This window comes from Culex pipiens, chromosome 1 (genome assembly GCF_016801865.2).
Source record: "Culex pipiens pallens isolate TS chromosome 1, TS_CPP_V2, whole genome shotgun sequence".
Lineage (NCBI taxonomy): Eukaryota > Metazoa > Arthropoda > Insecta > Diptera > Culicidae > Culex > Culex pipiens.
Window position 1 is genome coordinate 21,557,190 of NC_068937.1, and position 21,611 is coordinate 21,578,800.

Genomic DNA, 21,611 nt, shown 5'->3' on the forward strand with positions numbered 1-21,611 from the left:
AGGACCCTTGCCTGCATCCTTCCTCCCCTGTTGATTCTGTGAAATGTGGTCCGTTCACAGAATCCTCTTTGCAGTAAACACAACGCAGTAGGGCTGGCTGCTTTAATTTTTGTAATATGTTCTGGATTTACTGCAATTATTATTATTGATAAGAAAAGTGCTTGGGGCTTAATCTAATCACAAGACTTTCCAGCATGCTTTCATCGGACTGGCTGCGTCTGTGTTAGATTAAGAATTTTAGAATTTTAGGTTAGACGAAGGTGATATTGTTTCTGAATGTTTCAAGTCATATTTCTAAAATATTGCTGAAATTATATTTATTGATCTTCTGCATAATATTTATTTCTTTGAAAAATAATAATAATCAACCGCAAACGCGAGCGCAAATACCCCAACCCAACCAATCCAAACGAGTCTAGATTCGAACACGCGGAATCTGCTATCCTTTTCAGCGGGAACAAAAACCACGGTGCGAATTTTCTCCTCGAGTCGCTCCACCTCTTGCCGGGACACTCTCGAATTGGTGCGCAACTCGAGCCTCTCCAGCTGTCCCGGATGCTGGCAAAAGTGACGCACCGTCTCGTCCGTGATGGAGCAGCTCTTGATGGTCAGCTTGCGCAGCTTCGCGAACCGGTGACTGAGGTGGTGGATCGTGGCGTCGTCAAAGGTGCGAGTATCGGCCAGGTTGAGCTCGCTGAGGTTCGGGAAGGAGTAGAGCAGGCTGTCGAGGTGGTTCTTTGGGATTGGGATTGGGAAGCTTAGGGTTAGGGCTTTGGTGGTGGTGTTGGTGAAGCGGGTTGGGGTTTGTGGCCACGCGAGGACGGTGTTGTAGTGGAGCGTGAGTTGTTTCAGGGACGGCAACCGTCCGAAGGCTTGGGCAAATTGTGGCCAGTTTTGCAGGTGGCAAAAGGAAAGGGAGAGGGTTTGGATGCGGTGGGACCGAGCTAGAAACTGCCACGTTTCGTCCGGATGTACGGATAGGTACTTCAGCTGGAGACTTTTGAGGTTGGCTCGGCGGGAAGGGTCGATTGGCTGCAGGTGTTTGAATCGACGCGTGTGAGGATCGCCGAGAAGGTAAAGCGACTCCAGCTTCGGCACGGTTCTTAGGAAGTCCATCGACAGCGTTTCGTGGTCGATTCCGGCGAAGCAAACTGACAGGTGTTTCAGGTTCGGCAGCAGTTGACCAATCTCGGATAGTATCTGTGGGAAAGGGGTTTGGATTTTGTTATTTGGGGTCTGAAAATATTTAGGGTCACTGGAAAACTTACCGATCCTGTAATATCTCTGCCAAACACACTCAAAGTGGTGAGTGTTGGTTGCAGACGACAGAACTGCACCGTCAACAGTACATCGTTACAGTGCTGAACCCAGGCATTGGTCAGTTTCAGCTGGTCCATCTCCGAGACGGCTTCCAGCACGGTGTCCGTCAGTCTCAGCTTCAGCACCTTCAGCGTACCCTGGACAATCTGCACCAGCTCGAGTAGATCCGGCTCGCCCGGAGCGGTGTGATGTGTAACGGAAAGTCTCTTCAGCCTAGGACAACCATTCTTGAGAGCCTTCACCAATCCCGGTGAAGCGCGATGGAACAGCAAACCTTCCAGACTGTTCAACCGCAAGTCCCCATCGAAATCCTCACCCTTCACAACCGTCGAGTACCCCACATCCAGCTCTCTAAGATTCGTAGTCTGCCGAAGCATCGCCAACAAAACCGGAAGATCCACTGTAACACTGCTCAAATCAATCCGCACCAGCTTCGACCCAAAAGCGGCCCACCAAGGCTCCACGGAAACCACGGAGCAACGCTCGAGCCGGGCTCGCCTGGCCATGACGTGCCACACGCCCGGATGTCGACGGTCCAGCGGTCGATCCACCGGAAATCGGAGCACCACCCGGTCCATCAGCGTCGAACTCGCCCCGATCCGATCGCGCCAGTGGCGACAAACCAGCAGCGCCGACTTGAGATCCCGAAGCGCGAGATGCCGGAAGATGTGATCCAGCAGTTCCGGCGGGAAGCGGTCCGGGTCCAGGACGGAGGATGGCAGGTTGGGGTTCGACATTTTGCGATTTAGCACCGACGAGGGCTGAACGTGAACTGAGTTTTTGAATCTGAATCTAGGTAGAGGGATTATGTACAGACGAGACGTCCAGAGTCTTGGAGAAAGATGAAACTGATAAAAAGGGATCGCTCATGGCGAAGGGTCACTAAAACGATTAACGCATGGGCGGTACTGGTTTCCCGCCTGCCATTACACTTTTATGACTTTATTGCTCACAGCAGGGAACAAGAGAGAGTTTTTGATGATCCTTCTACCCTCAACGGTCCGTAACTACCTGCGAAAAAGGTTCAAATCATGCGTCGAACGTGCTTTGCCAGCTGAAAAAAATATGGCGCAGGTTGCTTAACCTCAATGTGAGTCTCTACCCGTCAGAATGTAGCTACGTAAACACGCGGTGATTTGTGATTTGTTTACCTTTTTTCCGGCACCCTCAGCAAACGTCGATCCGTACAAAATTGTTGCCGGATCTTTTCCGGGAGAGATCAGAAAAAAAGATCCGGCAACAATTTGTACTGATTTGACGTTTGCTGAGGGTGCCGAAAAGTTTGGTTATGTTACTGCTGAGCAATTCTCTCAGATTTCGGTCATTCGATTTTTTTTATTTTTTTATGTGACTGAAACTTTTTGGTGCCTTCGGTATACACAAAAAAGCAATTTTGCATCATTAGTTTGTTCATATAATTTTCCATACAAAGTTGGTAGCTGTCCATACAAAAATGATACATGAAAATTCCAAAATCTGTATCTTTTGAAGAAATTTGTTATCGATTTGGTGTCTTCGGCAAAGCAAAGAAGGTATGGATAAGGACAACACTGAAAAAATGATACACGTTAAAAAAATGTTGGTGATTTTAAATTTTACTTTTTGTCACTAATAAAGTTTGTAAAAAAAACACTATTTTAATTTTTTTTATTTAATTATATGTTTTAGGGGGCATCAAATGCCAACTTTTCAGAAATTTCCAGAATGGGCAAACAATCTGACCGAATGATGAATTATTAATCAATACTAAACTAAAGTTTATTTTAAAATTTCGGGCTTTAAATATCGGATTTTTCTTATTTCATTTTTTTTTTAATTGCTAAAATTTTCTTGAATTCTTTTAATTTCTCAAATTTTTCGATTCCTTAAAATTCATAATGTTCCTTTTAATTTCTCAAATTTAAAAATTTCTAGAATTATTGTTTTTTGAATTTGTGTAATTCTGGAGTTTTTTCAATTTCTTGAATTTCTCGACTCCTTAAATATCTATAAATTTATAAAATTTGTGTAATTTCTATTCTTTCAAATATCTTGAATTACTGTATTTTTTTTAATTTTCTGATTGCTTTATTTTTTAAAATTTCTCAAATTGTTGAATTTTCAAGTTTTAGATTCCCTAGAATTATTTTATTTGTAATTTTTCGAAATTTAAGTTTCCAATTGCTTGAGTTTCTCTACTTTTTCATTTCTAAAAAATCATAAATACCTTAAATTCTATACAGTTCCTGATTTTTCTGAATTTATAAAAAATAGATTTAAAAAAAAAATGTTTTTGTTTTCTTCAATATTTTGAGTTTCTTACATGTACTACAATTTTTGGAACTTGTTATTATTAGATTTTTTGAAGTTCTTGAATTTATTTATTTTTTCAGAAAATCTTTCTGGAATTCCACATTTTGAGTTCTTTCAATTTCTTGATTCTTGATTAAATTTGTCGAATTTTCCCAGCTGTTTTGATTTTTTTATTATTACTTTTTTTTATTTGTTGAATTTCTTGATTTTCAATCTCTTGAATATCATGACTTTTAAAATTTATTTTTTTTCGTAATTTTTGCTGTTTTCATGAATTTCTTATTTTTTAAAATTTCAAAAACATTTTTTTTTATTTTTCTAATTATTTTAATTTTCTTTAATATTTTTTTTTGAGTTTCTTGAATTCCTTAAATTGTATTAATTGCTTGATTTCTTAACACTTGTAGAATTTGTCGAAATCTAGATTTTTCTTCAATTTCTTGAATAAAATTTTCTTAAATTTAATAAAATTGATGAATTTAACAATTTCTCTATTTTTTAATTTCAAGGCTTACAGGATTTTTTGAGTCTCCTATATTTTTTAGCTCAAATAAATACTTTTCTTTGAATTTCTTTGATTCTTTAAGATTCATTGAATTTTTTAGTTTTTTTTTTACAAAAAATATCCTGAGGAATATGAGTTTCTAAATTTCTTCTCTTTTAGTGATTTTATTTAATTTACAACATTTCTCATGTTTCTTTTAAATCTTAAACTTCTTAATTTTTTTGTTTTTTTTTTATGTTTCTTTGGATCTATAGATTTTTTATTTATTTTAATTTTTTTCTATTTCTTGAATTTCTTGTTTTTTTTTTAATGTGTAGAGAAATTTAAGAAATTCAAAATATTTTTGGAGTAATAAAAGTTACAAAAAATAAAGAAATTAAAAAAATAACAATAAAAAATCAATTCAATTCGTTCATTTAAAATTTGATTATTCATTAAATAAACCGAATTGAATTGTTTGAACCTAAATTTTGTAATTTTGGTAACTTTTGTTGTTAATAGATTTTTTTTTGAATTTGACAATAGAGTCCTAAAGCCCTATGTAAATTTGTATGTACAACGATTTAAAAACACAATTAAAATCCATTTCTGATCACTTTTTTCACGTTAATGCAAAAAAAATAAAAAATAAAATGGACGAGACAACATTTGTTCGATGGAACAACTATGGTCCTCTTGGAACGAGCTGTCAATTAGGACCTTTTCGGTCAAAAAGGGCCCGAAAGATTTTTTTTGAAAATTGATTAAAAAATCCATTTTAAATCTTTTGTGATCGTACAAAGGGTCTTTGTACTAAGAAAAATAAGTTTTATCGTTGTGAACAATAATATCTCAAATTTATGCTTAATTTTAGGACTAAATTGTCCAATGCACCAAGTGATTTGTTGACATTTTTCGGCACCCTCCGCAAACGTCAAACCATTGCTTACCAAACCAACTTTGTACTGGTTTGGCGTTTGCGAAGAAGGTGCCAAAAAAATTCTTATGCTTCTTCTTGAAACAAAAATCTCACCAACTTAAATCGAAATTCAATAAAACTCTTCCAGATGAAATGAATGAGCCGTGACCATGAAATGTGAGCGATTGTCCTCCGTCATCGGGAAAAGTGGGTTTTCCCCACTCTTCTTTAGGAAACAAATCGCAACAAAACAACAACAAAAAAATCAGCAACGAATCGAAAACAAATCCGCGCCACTCGAACACGTAGCAATTCGCTCGGTGCACTCGGAACACAGTAACAAAATTCAAGCTTTTTAAAATTCTTGAATCTTTGCTTTTTTGTATTTTTTGTAATTTTTGTATTTTTTTAAATTTTTGTATTTTTTGTGTTTTTTTTAAAATTTGGAATTTTTGAAATTTTTGTAGTTTTGTAATTTTTGTAATTTTTGTAATTTTTGTAATTTTTGTTTTTTTTTTTGTATTTTTGCATTTTGAAATCTTTCAGAATTAAACATTTTTAACTGTGCTCATACGGCATCGAGTTGCAGCTTTGTGCCGACTGTGCTAATTGATTTGAGACGTGCCTTTTTTGCGTGCACGACAAATTGTTGGTTGGTTTTGTTTGTGCTCCAGTGCCATTTTTTTTTACTTGTGTTGAAAATTTGCATCAGCACACGTGGTTTATTTGCGTTTGATTTGTGTTTATTTTGCGCGAAAAAAAAAAATATTTGCAATTCGTTTGTGCGTTGCTAAAATACGCAATTAAATTTGATTGCTTGTTAAAAGTGGTTTCGAAAATAAAACGTGCAAAAATTCTGGCAACACTGTTTGCGTCGCTTGGTTCGTAAATGAACTAACCATTTTTAACGGCTGCACAAAACTATCCATCAAAATGCTAACCTTTGCCCACCCCAACTTTGACTTCGAAATTAGACTCGGAAAGTTTTGAAAGGTAAACAAACAGGTATCATTTTGGCAAACGTCTGAAAAGTCAGCTGAAATCAATTTAGCCGCGAGGGGACAAAATTTAATTAGAATCCGTACAAGAGTAGGCCCTGCCGTGAACTTTACGGTCACCTCACTCCAAATCGGTCCCTCATCTTGAGAGTAAACAAATGTAACCCTTCGTAGTAAGCTGTTATGAATCTTTGCGGTGAACAAAGTTCATGATTATATGAATGATAATTCATGATTATGATCAAATGTTCACGACTTCATGAAATATGTTCATGAAATTGTGAACTCTTGTTAATAATTCATAAAAGTAGTTTTAAAATTGTACTCAAAATTGATAAGATCAGCTCTTTAAAGCGACGAGGACCAGCAAGACTACTCAAACAGCTCGCAGGTACCGGATTAATTCCGATACTTAATTTAAATTCATACTCTCCACCGTGCAAGAGCGAACGCTTTGAAAGCCCTACCGCAGGGCATTCTCCAGACAGATTGTGTCACTTGGAAAGTTTCCGCGGCACGCGAAGAAGAAAATTTCGCCGCCGCCCGGGATAAACTTTTACAAACTGGATTTTTAATTTAATTAAGTTCTTGTTTCGCACATCTCCCCTCCCGCCGAGGGGTCTCCCAAGTGCACTCCGTGTAATTTACCTTTTAAAAGCCATTTGAAGCATCCTCTGTTGAAAGTGGACCTGGTGGTTTGTCGTGCAATTTTAATCGCCCAAGTTGCAGTGTGGCAAATTGAATCTTGTTCGAAATTTGTTCGCAGATTATTTCTTCGCGCTTCATTATTACCTCGGTTGTCAAAAGCAGACAAAAAATTACAAAAATTACAAAAATTACAAAAATTACAAAAATTACAAAAATTACAAAATTTACAAAAATTACAAAAATTACAAAAATTACAAAAATTACAAAAAAATAACAAAAATTACAAAAATTACAAAAATTACAAAAATTACAAAAATTACAAAAATTACAAAAATTACAAAAATTACAAAAATTACAAAAATTACAAAAATTACAAAAATTGCAAAAATTACAAAAATTACAAAAATTACAAAAATTACAAAAATTACAAAAATTACAAAAATTACAAAAATTACAAAAATTACAAAAATTACAAAAATTACAAAAATTACAAAAATTACAAAAATTACAAAAATTACAAAAATTACAAAAATTACAAAAATTACAAAAATTACAAAAAATACAAAAATTACAAAAATTACAAAAATTACAAAAATTACAAAAATTACAAAAATTACAAAAATTACAAAAATTACAAAAATTACAAAAATTACAAAAGTTACAAAAATTACAAAAATTACAAAAATTACAAAAATTACAAAAATTACAAAAATTACAAAAATTACAAAAATTACAAAAATTACAAAAATTACAAAAATTACAAAAATTACAAAAATTACAAAAATTACAAAAATTACAAAAATTACAAAATTACAAAAATTACAAAAATTACAAAAATTACAAAAATTACAAAAATTACAAAAATTACAAAAATTACAAAATTACAAAAATTACAAAAATTACAAAAATTACAAAAATTACAAAAAAATAACAAAAATTACAAAAATTACAAAAATTACAAAAATTACAAAAATTACAAAAAATACAAAAATTACAAAAATACAAAAATTACAAAAATTACAAAAATTACAAAAATTACAAAAATTACAAAAATTACAAAAATTACAAAAATTACAAAAATTACAAAAATTACAAAAATTACAAAAATTGCAAAAATTACAAAAATTACAAAAATTACAAAAATTACAAAAATTACAAAAATTACAAAAATTACAAAAATTACAAAAATTACAAAAATTACAAAAAATACAAAAATTACAAAAATTACAAAAATTACAAAAATTACAAAAATTACAAAAATTACAAAAATTACAAAAATTACAAAAATTACAAAAATTACAAAAATTACAAAAATTACAAAAGTTACAAAAATTACAAAAATTACAAAAATTACAAAAATTACAAAAATTACAAAAATTACAAAAATTACAAAAATTACAAAAATTACAAAAATTACAAAAATTACAAAAATTACAAAAATTACAAAAATTACAAAAATTACAAAATTTACAAAAATTACAAAAATTACAAAAATTACAAAAATTACAAAAATTACAAAAATTACAAAAATTACAAAAATTACAAAAATTACAAAAATACAGTTTAAATCAAGACTAAAATTTCAAAAAGGTTAAACATTTATTATTACGCCCATTTGATATGTTAGCTTTGATTTAATTTTTTTGAAAATAATGTTTTCGAAAAGATCGGAAAATTTCACGAATGTTTCATATTTTAACATTGTAAATCGGACCATCAGGACATTAGAAAATGGTGGGTTGTTTGGATAAGACTTAGAAAACATCAATTTTTGTGTTTTTAAACCTTTGCTGGCAATAGGGACGTGGCGTTACATCGTGCTGCCACCTGGTTTTTTTATGTGCAAGAGTGGAAAAGTGCTGAGTCATCGTCTAAAAATAGACGGCGTCCTATCTCGCCCAGCAAAATGAAGTCGATAAAGTAGTCGGTTTCGATGAGAAAAAGTGGAAACGTGGTCCACCTATATCTCAGCAACCAAGGGTCGTATCAACAAAGTCCGAAAAAGCCAATTATAGAGAATTTTCTCAGCTTTTCAAAAATATTTTTTTTCAAAAGTGGGCAAACATGGGCACTATTTAAAAAAAATCAATAACTGTGACTATTTTGAAAAAAGTTACATAAAAATGGCTATATATTGAAAACGGTGCACTTTATCTAAATTTCACTAAAGTACTGTTTGATTGCAAAAATTACAAAAATTACAAAAATTACAAAAATTACAAAAATTGCAAAAATTACAAAAATTACAAAAATTACAAAAATTACAAAAATTACAAAAATTACAAAAATTACAAAAATTACAAAAATTACAAAAATTACAAAAATTACAAAAATTACAAAAAATTACAAAAATTACAAAAAATACAAAAATTACAAAAATTACAAAAATTACAAAAATTACAAAAATTACAAAAATTACAAAAATTACAAAAATTACAAAAATTACAAAAATTACAAAAATTACAAAAATTACAAAAGTTACAAAAATTACAAAAATTACAAAAATTACAAAAATTACAAAAATTACAAAAATTACAAAAATTACAAAAATTACAAAAATTACAAAAATTACAAAAATTACAAAAATTACAAAAATTACAAAAATTACAAAAATTACAAAATTTACAAAAATTACAAAAATTACAAAAATTACAAAAATTACAAAAATTACAAAAATTACAAAAATTACAAAAAATACAAAAATTACAAAAAATACAGTTTAAATCACGACTAAAATTTCAAAAAGGTTAAACATTTATTATTACGCCCATTTGATATGTTAGCTTTGATTTAATTTTTTTGAAAATATTGTTTTCGAAAAGATCGGAAAATTTCACGAATGTTTCATATTTTAACATTGTAAATCGGACCATCAGGACATTAGAAAATGGTGGGTTGTTTGGATAAGACTTAGAAAACATCAATTTTTGTGTTTTTAAACCTTTGCTGGCAATAGGGACGTGGCGTTACATCGTGCTGCCACCTGGTTTTTTTATGTGCAAGAGTGGAAAAGTGCTGAGTCATCGTCTAAAAATAGACGGCGTCCTATCTCGCCCAGCAAAATGAAGTCGATAAAGTAGTCGGTTTCGATGAGAAAAAGTGGAAACGTGGTCCACCTATATCTCAGCAACCAAGGGTCGTATCAACAAAGTCCGAAAAAGCCAATTATAGAGAATTTTCTCAGCTTTTCAAAAATATTTTTTTTCAAAAGTGGGCAAACATGGGCACTATTTAAAAAAAATCAATAACTGTGACTATTTTGAAAAAAGTTACATAAAAATGGCTATATATTGAAAACGGTGCACTTTATCTAAATTTCACTAAAGTACTGTTTGATTGCAAATTCAATTTTACATCGAAAAATGAAATTGAAAAAAAATTGCGACCAATATTTCGATCTTTTGAAAAAAACAAAGTCAAAGATTTTTTGCCCATTCTGGAAATTTCTGAAAAGTTGGCATTTAATGTCCTCTAAATCATATCAGAAAATAAAATAAATTAAAAATTGTGTTTTTTTTGCAAATCAAGTTTTAGTGACAAAAAGTGAATTTAAAAATCACCAAAAAAATTTTACCGTGTATTATTTTTTTTCAGTGTAGTCCATATCCATACCTACAACTTTGCCGAAGACACCAAATCGATCAAAAAATTCCTTCAAAAGATACAGATTTTTGAGTTTTCACATTTCATTTTTGTATGGACAGCTGCCAAATTTATGTGGAAAATTATATGGACAAACTAATGATGCAAAATGGCTTCTTTGGGCATACCGAAGGCACCAAAAAAGGTTCAGTCGGATAAAAATATACAAAAATTACTTTTTAATAATTCTAAAAAAAACCGATTTCGTAGAGAATTGCTCTGCTTCCACGCAGCAGAAAACTGTTGAGTTGCAGACATCATCTCTACTAGGGACGTAAGATTCAAGTACGCGATGGTAACGCGCGACATCTTCTAATATTTTGGAATGACACCGCGGAAGGCGCTTCTTTGTCAAATTTCGGATAACCGAACTACGGATGATCGATAGGGTTTGCAGGATCTACAACAGAGCCTGCAGTGCCTGCGTCGACTGCGACGGGGCCCGGAATGTGTCGTACAATAGCCCGGTATAGAGTATTTCCCATAGCTGTGTAGTTCATCCATGATGCATGATATTGCAGCGGGTATGGTAAGTATGTACCGCTCGATTCCAGGTAGCTCGTATGCACTTGACGGTTTGCGACCAACTGTTTTAAGTAATTTTCACAGCTCCTCAGTTGATCGTAGAATTCGGCTGTAATCGTTACGCGACGGGGAACCGTGCAGGTACCATCTAGACCGTGGTCCTTGACTGCCTTCCCCAAATTGTTTGCCGTTTGGAGCAGACCGAATAAATCTGCTGAAGCGAGCGCGATGATGGAACGTTTTCCGTCATTGGTTCGGTGATCATTGCGAAAAGGGCTAGACATTTCGATCATTTCTCAAAACCTTCGGTAAAACGCCATGTACCAGTGCATTGAATTGCAAACCCCCTGAAAGTAGGCCTTGAGCGCAAGCGTAGGTTTCGGCCTTTTTTTGTTTAGGAAATTCAGAGGTTTTATTTCTAGAGGGGCTGTTTCTCGGCAATAATGGTTTGGTTTAGTTTGAGATATGCAGAGATATTTATGTAAAACAAGCCTTACCCGACAAACTTTGTTCTGCCTTTTTTTCGTTTGTTGACGTTTTTTAGCTCTTTTGACGTTTGACGTTTTTTGCTGATCAAAATTTGAGTTTACGTAAATTTCTCCAAACAATCTGCAGATGCTCCGGAATCGGTCCCAGAGTGGCCAAAGTTGCCATTTTTTAGCATATAAACCTTCCTTGGACTTATACGAACCTAACGCAACACAGAGCACCTCGATCCGATGCTCCGTATTGAACTGATTCGCGTTCGAACAAAACCGTCGAAATGTTTTATATATATAGAAGATTGTACGGGGAACACGATGGTAATCGAATAATACTAAAAAAATGGTATGGAAAACCACGTTTTAAACCAAAATTTGAAAAGAAACAATATAGGGCTTTCTATAGTTAGAAATTTACCAACACATTCAAAGTATGTTTACATGGCTGCTGCGGATTTGTTTGCATCAGACCACCAAGAAATGTGAAGCTGTCCAAAATTGCGATAACCTAATCATCATTAGGTTGCAAAAGTGAAAACGCACCAAGTTAAATTTCGTTTCTTTAGTTACTCTGCACGAATTAAAAATCCTATTAGCTAATCCAGTAGCTCTGTGTTGTCGAATTCGAAGACATGGAAATGTTTCCAAAATCTTCAAAAAAAAATTTCCGATTTTGAACAACAATGTAGTCGATTTTGAAAACATTTACAGCGAAATCGAGAATAATGTTGACGATTTTGGAAACATTTCCATGTCTTCGAATCCGACAACACAGAGTTACCGGATTAGCTTACAGGATTTCTATCCGTGTTCGATTCGAAAAACTGGAAAGGAAAAAACCCGAAAAGGGAGCACCGGATTCGAGTGGTAGAAATGACAGTTCTCCCATAAGACATACAGTACTTATTCGGTAACTGGGCTGAGAACGTAGTCCAGTTACCGAATGCTGCTCGTTTACTGGGCTGAACGAAAAATAACGAGGGGACCACCGATGCAAATATAAAAATAAAAGCTAATCAAATTTTTTTTTTCAATGCTTTCTTTTCATATTTCTATAATTGTGACTTGAAACTTAATAAAAGTTTGAAAAAGTTTTTTTGATAATTGAACATGATTTTTGCATCCATTAACCCCTCGGCCATTTCGGGTTGTTTTGGTTTTTTGACGTTTGTCTGCTTTTTTACTGGGCTACGGCCCAGTTATCGAGCGCCAATTTAAAAAGCAGCCCAGTTAAACAACGTCCAGTTACCGAACAACTACTGTACATTGTAGAAAAAAGCAAAAACTTATCGAATGGAAGTGCTCCATTGTCAGATTCTCAAACACAAAAACAAACAAACACGAATCTGACAGCTGCACCCATCAGCTTGTTTGCATCAGTACACGTTACCGAAAGAATACCCATTAAACATGTTTTTTCAGTGGATCTAGAATAGGGTTTTTTACCATTAGTGGGCCTAACTTTGTCATTGTAAACACATTAATTTTGTTAACAGATATGGCTTAAAACAATAGTAAACATAAAAATGATAAAAAAAGTAATCTTGATGCATTTTTCCATATTAATTACTAAATAGTTGACCAAAACAAAACAATAGATTTGTTTACCGTTGCTGATAGAAACACGCATGTTTAAAAAAAAAAGATGTTTTGTTTTTGATTTATTATCATTTCAAATTTCAATTATGATGCTTCAGTTAAGTACAATTAACTATAGTTTTGAATAATTATAAATACTTACAGTTTCACCGCTATGCGTTATGCCCGCCCGTGTGGATCAATCGGACCGCGCACTGGACTCACAATCCAGAGGTCGCCGGTTCGAATCCCGCGGCGGGCGCTCTAGATTTTTTTGTGTAAATATGGGTATTCGGCGCCGTCGCTCCGTGCCATACTTTCATACACTTAGGAGCCCAGGGCGGCGAAGTCCTTGTAGATAAAAAGGAAGACACTAGTGGTTGGTACTAGCAATGGTGGCCGACAGCTATAAAGTCAACTTCGTTTCCACTAATTCAATCATAAAATAGAAATGTTGTTTTGTTGTGAAAATGCTAGTGGCCATCGCTGATCTCAGATGTCGAACTAAAAACACTTATTTTGGCGAAGAGGTCAGTCAACATTGTTTTAAATGATGCTGAACATGCCAAATAAAAGATTTGTAGACAACAACACCACAACACGCTTGAAATTGTGATTTTATTAAATTTTTCATCAGAAAATCTTCAGAGCTTTCACTATAGGAAAGGGGTTCACTAATGGATAATGTACCCTATTGGTTGATATTTTATTTTTAATGAATTCCTTGGAAGAAAGTCTTTTGGTCTAATAATTGGATAGTTACGAGTAAAAGAATGCCCCTCAAAAATATTTAAAGAAATCGAAAATAAAATATACATAACAAGCCTTACCCGACAAACTTCGTCTTGACGTATAGCTTTTTTGTATAGACTGTTTGCTTATTCAGCCTCCTGTGATCAAAATCAAAAGTTTACGTAAATTTTCCCATATATCTGCAGATTTTCCGGAATCGGTTCCAGAGTGGCCAAAGTTGTAACTTTTTGGCGTAAGAACCTTCCTTGGACTCATACGAACCCAACGCAACAAAGAGCACCTCGATCCGACGTTCCGTGTTGAATTGATTCGCGTTCGAACAAAACCGTCGAAATTTTATATATATATAAGTTACGGCCTGGCACCCCTAGCCGTATTGCACCAACACTTGCAGACTTGTCATACGAAGCATTCTTTCTGAAATAATAAAGCAGTCAAGTTTCATCCTTCAACCAGTGCAGTGCTGAAGTTAATCGTCCGAACCTCCCCACGGGCCGGGAAGCAGCCAACATGGCCGCTTCCCGGGAACCCCGTACATAACTGGCGCAGTCGGTCGTCTCGGTGGATTACCGAGACTTAAGGTAAGTAATTATTAAGTTTTAGTACAATAAATGTAGGGCAAAAAGTCTGGTTTCCTGTGTCGATATTGCGAAATCGTAGTCGACACAGGCTATAAGGTTTTAGTATAGGGCAAAATTAGATTTTGCCGTAAATTTAAGTGAAGAAAAAAACCCCCGCGTATGAACGAAGACGATATGTGGATGATACGATGGTCAGCAGAAAATGCTTTGAAACGGTCGTCACCGCGTAGGAAAGAAGACGATATTTGAACGATACGATGGTCAGCAGAAAATGCTTTGACATGGTCGTCGCGCTGACGCGATTGCAACGAAATATCCAAAACCAAAAGAGTTCTATAAAAATTAAAAATTAAAAATTAAAAATTAAAAATTAAAAATTAAAAATTAAAAATTAAAAATTAAAAATTAAAAATTAAAAATTAAAAATTAAAAATTAAAAATTAAAAATTAAAAATTAAAAATTAAAAATTAAAAATTAAAAATTAAAAATTAAAAATTAAAAATTAAAAATTAAAAATTAAAAATTAAAAATTAAAAATTAAAAATTAAAAATTAAAAATTAAAAATTAAAAATTAAAAATTAAAAATTAAAAATTAAAAATTAAAAATTAAAAATTAAAAATTAAAAATTAAAAATTAAAAATTAAAAATTAAAAATTAAAAATTAAAAATAAAAAATTAAAAATTAAAAATTAAAAATTAAAAATTAAAAATTAAAAATTAAAAATTAAAAATTAAAAATTAAAAATTAAAAATTAAAAATTAAAAATTAAAAATTAAAAATTAAAAATTAAAAATTAAAAATTAAAAATTAAAAATTAAAAATTAAAAATTAAAAATTAAAAATTAAAAATTAAAAATTAAAAATTAAAAATTAAAAATTAAAAATTAAAAATTAAAAATTAAAAATTAAAAATTAAAAATTAAAAATTAAAAATTAAAAATTAAAAATTAAAAATTAAAAATTAAAAATTAAAAATTAAAAATTAAAAATTAAAAATTAAAAATTAAAAATTAAAAATTAAAAATTAAAAATTAAAAAATAAAAATTAAAAATTAAAAATTAAAAATTAAAAATTAAAAATTAAAAATTAAAAATTAAAAATTAAAAATTAAAAATTAAAAATTAAAAATTAAAAATTAAAAATTAAAAATTAAAAATTAAAAATTAAAAATTAAAAATTAAAAATTAAAAATTAAAAATTAAAAATTAAAAATTAAAAATTAAAAATTAAAAATTAAAAATTAAAAATTAAAAATTAAAAATTAAAAATTAAAAATTAAAAATTAAAAATTAAAAATTAAAAATTAAAAATTAAAAATTAAAAATTAAAAATTAAAAATTAAAAATTAAAAATTAAAAATTAAAAATTAAAAACTAAAAACTAAAAATTATTTTTTTTTTAAAAACTTTAAAAATTGAGACGTTGTGTAATTTTATTGTAATCCATTATTACATGGAAATACAAAGGGTACAAGTGAATTGTAATCGAGGATTACGTAATCTTAGATTACATTCAATATAAATATTTATTTTTTTTCATGTTTGTAATTCAGTATTACAAACTTGGAAATTTGTAATTTGAAATTACGAACTAGCTTGACAATTTTTCACCATTGTGTTTTCACATTACTTTTAAAATTCCCTAACCCAAAAAAAAAAAGAACAAAAAAAAAATGGACGGGCAATTGTTACAAAGCATGATGTATTTTTTTCCTGAAATTAATTCTGTTTTCATCAAATTATCCGAGGTCGATTCGCACAATATTATCATATGGTCGAGTTGCTCAATTGGAGCCCCAATTTGAAGATTTTCATTGGCATTTTTGTTAAACATTTTATTTACTAAATGTAAGCTATTTACTTTACTTTCATCCGCCTTTTACTTTTACAATAAGTATCAAATACACAAAAACAGCATCATGACTACCATAACGCTGAAAGAGAAAATGCACCTTTGTTTGACGATGGAGGAGTCGTTGTATTGGCATTTTCTGTGTAACATTTTGTGTACTTGTTGTAAGTTGTCTATCTCTACTGTTATCTGTCTTTTACTTTCACTATAAACATCGAATATTAACCAATACTTTTTGATCCATAGAGAATCAGGATGATAATCACGAGCCGAAACCGAGGACTGGCAGGCAAACAGCATCGAAAAAAAAAATCAATAGCATCTTCATTCCTTCTTTTATTTGATATTTCTAACGCTTTTTACTTTTAGACTTCCACCATATTCACTCAACACCCGCTTGGTAACCACGTCTAGGGAAAGCAGCAGACGTGCAAAACAACCAGGCTAATTTCTCCCCAATGAACCTAACCAGCGTTGGAGAGGTAGTAATGGATATGAAGAATGAGTTGTAATTGTAAAATTCGTAATCATTGTGGCGTTAACGAAAAGAACAAAAAAAAAAGGGTTTTATGCCGTGATTGAGGAGAGAGCAGACATAGCTCAACCTCAACCCAAGTGCTTTTGTCCCTTCCAAAAGCCTTAGCCTGCAAAAATTCTGATGGATGCTACTAAGAAACTGTACACCGAATATCGCTGTTAGAATTAAGTTTGGTAGGACAAGTTAGCAAGAAATCGTTTAAATCAAACCAGAAAATTCTCATAATTCTTATGAGCCTGAGCCGCATCAACCAAATGCTAGGAATGTGATATCCTTGATACGTCAGGAATCCTTCCTGTTGCCATCCCGGGGCTCCAGACAACTAGATTTGTGAGGCCCTCGACACGTCAGGACTCCGTCTAGCCTGGAACAGTCATTGGGAATGTGATGTCCTCGATACGTCAGGCATCCGCCCTTGGACGAACTCCGCAGCAACTCGAGCACATCAGTGGAACTCAGAAAAAAAAACTAAAACAGTTTTTTAAAGTCGAATCGAGACGATTCGAGTCTAACGATGGGGTAGTTACGGCCTGGCACCCCTAGCCGTATTGCACCAACACTTGCAGACTTGTCATACGAAGCATTCTTTCTGAAATAATAAAGCAGTCAAGTTTCATCCTTCAACCAGTGCAGTGCTGAAGTTAATCGTCCGAACCTCCCCACGGGCCGGGAAGCAGCCAACATGGCCCGCTTCCCGGGAACCCCGTACATAACTTATATATGCAAGCCTTACCCACAGACTTCGTTCTGCCTTTTTCTCGTTTGTTGACGTTTTTGGCTCTTTTGCTTATTCAGCCTCCTGTGATCAAAATTTTATTTTACGTATATTTCTCCATACAATTTGCCGATGCTCCAGAATCGGTTCCAGAGTGGCCAAAGTGTCAAATTAATAGCGTAAGAACCTTCCTTGTGCTTATACGAATCCAACGCAACAAAAAGCACCTCAATCCAACGCTCCGTATTGAACTGATTCGCGTTCGAACAAAACCATCGAATTTTTTTATATATATAGATTTGAGAATTCAACTTCTTTTGACATCTAGAGAATACATGGAAACATCTGAAAGGAGAAAGTGATACTCACGCAGAAAAATAAGGCATATTTGAATCAACAAAACGTTTTGTTGATTTGAAAATCATGATTTTTGTTGAATCAACGCTAAACGTCAAAGCAGCTTTTTCAAAACAACAAAAGACTTTTGTGAAATTGAGAAAATCAAGGTTTGTTTCAACGCAATTTTTTTGTTGATTATATTCAACAAAAATTTTGTTGATTCAAACCTCGTACAGGCCGATTCTACAAAACATTTTTCTGCGTGCTGCTACGTTTAAAACAATTGGTTAGGTTGGTTGGTAAGGTAGAATTCTTGAAAAATGTATCATTAATTAATTACTTAAATTTTTAAAAGCAAACTCCTCCCCCAACTCGACGCGCAAAAACTCCGGCCTCCACGGTTTCACCCCGACCTTCGGCAGCAAACAGTTGACCACCGTCAGCGGGGAGCACGCCACCCGATGAGCCACCACCGCCAGCAAGCTCTTCACCAGCACAGCCGGCGTCAGGGGCGGTTTGAAGACGACTTCCGGACAAACACCACGCCGTTTCAGCCGATTGACGGCTCCTTTGGATAAGCCACTGTTGTCGATGAGTTCCAAACGGTCCAGGGTGCGACCGTGCTGGCCAATGAAGTTGGTTGAGGCGTCACTGATGGGGCATTTGGTGATGGCGAGGGTTTGGAGGTGGGGTAGCTTTTGACAGAGGTAGCGAATGACGGCGTCGTCCGCGGGGAGGTTTTGCAGGTGGAGGTGCTTCAGCTGGGGGAACACTTCCGCTATGGTGAGGAGTTGGTCGCGGGTCGTGGTCAGATGGTTTAGATTGAGGGTTTGCAGCGAGTGTGCGAAGGTTTTGTCGGTGTGGTTCCAGGTTGTGAGGTGGGTACTGCCGATTGTTAGCTTTCGCAGAGAAGGTAGATATCCGAGGATGCAGTAAACTCCGTAGTTCTCTCGGATTCTGCATCGTTGCAGGGTCAACGTGTGGATCTGTTGGGAGTTGGACAAAAGGGGAGTGAGTTTGCCGATCGCCATGTCCATCCCGCAGAGAGTAAGTTCTCGCAGGTTAGGACAGTAGTATTGGGAGAGGTTCGTAGCCCGTTGTCTGTGCGCTGCGTAGATGGACAGAGATTCCAGCGAATAGTTGACGCATTCCAGCGGTTCAAAGGGATCGGGTTCGTTGCTCAGAGTAATCGTAGCCCGTTTAAGTAATCGCAACATTATGATGACCAAGCATGCCGACTAGAAAAAGGAAGTTTGAGTGAGATTTAAGGAGCTATCAAGCAGGGTTGTTAATCGTTAAAATTATCGTCGATAATATTATCGTCTGACGATAACGATAATCTATCGTTACCGTTATCGTTGTTTCGATAATTCTATCGGCGATAATCTTATCGCTGATAATGAACGATACTCATCTTTAAAATCATTCTGAAATCGATTAATTCAACCTTTTTTTTTATTCTTAACTTATTTTTATTAAGTCCTTTTAATTCAACCATATCATGTTAAAATTTTCAATGCTTTCACTAAGAAAATATTTTCTGAAAATCTAGTAAGTTTTAAAGTATAAATATGTAGGGTAGGGTAGTCATCAATGAGACACTTTTGGTTTTCAACTTTCAAAGATTTTTCTCATTTTTTCATCAGCATGTTTTAATGAGATTTATGTTGCATTTTCTTTCTTTTTATGTGTTCTAACATTGACCAAAATATGAGATCGATCCGACATTTACAGCCAGAGTTATTCAACTGTCTCATTGTAGACGCACTTGGCAGGAACAATGAGACAGCTGGGGAACAATGAGACACACTACGAAAATCAAGATTTTTCTAGTAAAACATCATGTTTTTGTATTGTTCCATTGCAGGTAACTTGCCTTGAACATTTTAGAGCAATTTTGCCAACATGAAACTTTAATTAACAAAAGTTATAGTAAAAAGTATTTAATTTTTGTAAAATCCGTATATTTATACCAAATAACTTTGTATTTTTGGTTAAATGAAGTTAAAACTCTATAAATATGCCAAAAATCACTTTTAATTCATGTTTTGAAAGATTTCCATAGATTTTGAAAAGTTTAATGAAGAAAAATCAAAGTGTCTCATTGTTACCCATGAGCTGAAATGAGTGGGGAACAATGAGACAGTCCTGGATTCTGGGTATATTCTAAATTTTGGCCAAACCTAATGAAAGGACATTGTAGCCCAACTCAATCCCTATGGAACGTCGAAAGAAATTTGAAGAAATATTAGTTTTGGTGTTTATGGCAGCCTACGAGCGAAAAAGTAATTTTTGTCCATAATTTACTTTTACACCCCAGAATCAAACATTTATGAATAACTTTTCAAGGGAGCGTCCATAACCAAAGCCACTATAATGGCAGACGTGTATCCAGTAGACACACCTTTTCCCCAAATATGAGCCTGATTGGTTGAAACTACGACTTGTGAGAGCCATTTTATCATTGTTCCCCGTGTCTCATTGATGACTACTCTACCCTACCGTAAACCGGGTGACTTTGATAGGATTTCAAATTGTTTTTAGAATATTTTCCAACAAGTAAGGGTTTTCTCAAGATTATTATTTTTAAAACATGTACTGGGGTAGGCCACACAAAGTCCATGCACTTTTTTGGAAAAAAAGTTAATAGTGTTTAGAAAAATAGTTACTTTAAAAATTCTTAGTTTAAATTTGATAGTCATAGTTTTTCTTGTTAAAATCATATTTAAGATGTTCAAACTTTATTTGTACGTTAAATGTAACATCACTAAAGTAGCTGTGTAAATCAATTTTTATATTTAGTTAACGAAGTGTATAAGCTTTTTCACAAAATACATGCAAATTTTAGTACAAACAGTTAAAAAGTCGGAATTTTGCCTGAAATTTGTTAAAACTAGTTTTGTTTATAAAATTATCTATTTATATTGCATTTTATACTGAATTCGAAGCACGAATCACAAGTTTTCACATATAACATTAAATTTGTTCAACTGTAATTGCCTATAAATTTGGAGATTTATTTTAATTGTTTTTCAAAAAAACATATTATTTATTGTTTACAAACTTATTTAACCTTCTCCTAAGGGAAAATTGCCCAAAGAATCCGAAAATGCATTCCATTTTCCGATTCAAAATCATGTTCATTGAGAAAATCATGACACTTTGAGAAGTTTAATATAATTACTTTCATCGATATTTTCTTAACTAACTTTTTAAACTTTTCAAAATTTTATGAAAAGTTCTTCTTGAGGTACTTTGAACACTTCTCTACCACGGTCAGTATGATTCTAAACCAGTCCGTACGTATTTAATTTGTACTCTTCATTTTGCGGAAAAATGCGGAAAAACCTATCAAAGTCACCCCGTTTTACGGTATACAAAAATGTTCTCAAAATACCGCATTTTTTCGAAAATACTCAAATTTTCAAAATTCGCAATATGGGTATCAAGCGAAGCGAAATTTTGTATGTTTTATAACTTTATTGAAGTATTATTGTAAAATACTAAAATTTTCACAAATTACCGTATTTTTCGAAAATACTCAAGTTCTTCAAATTTGCAATATGGGCATCAAACGAAGCGAAATTTGCTTTGCTATTTCACATTAATAGAGTTTTTGTTTTTTTAAAATACTTAAATTTTTACAAATTACTGTATTATTTTGAAAAAAAACTCAAATTTTCAAAATTTGCAATATGGGTATCAAACAAAAAAACGAATTGAAATTTCAGTTGCTTTTTCAATTTTCAGATTATTTTTTTTAGGGAAATAGTAAAATTTTCACAAATTACCGTAGTTTTTCGAAAATACTCAAATTTCCAAAATATGCAATATGGGTATCAAGCGAAGGGAAATTTTGTATGTTTTTAAACTTAATTAAAGTATTCTTGTAAAATACTAAAATTTTCACAAATTACCGTATTTTTTCGAAAATACTCAAG

The 21,611-nt window shown here is 32.8% G+C and overlaps 2 protein-coding genes across 3 annotated transcripts in view; one reads left to right on the forward strand and one right to left on the reverse strand.

The window, feature by feature from the left end:
• Positions 1 to 21,611, forward strand: part of LOC120420223 (uncharacterized) — a 204,988-nt gene that overhangs the window by 56,343 nt on the left and 127,034 nt on the right. The gene's annotated exons all lie outside the window — the stretch shown is intronic.
• LOC120420225 (uncharacterized) lies at positions 340 to 2,058 on the reverse strand. Its single transcript, XM_039583214.2, has 2 exons — positions 1,269 to 2,058; positions 340 to 1,200 (listed from the first exon to the last, which is right to left on the reverse strand). Exons 1-2 carry the CDS (start codon positions 2,055 to 2,057, stop codon positions 340 to 342), a joined length of 1,650 nt encoding a protein of 549 aa, XP_039439148.1. The 5' UTR covers position 2,058.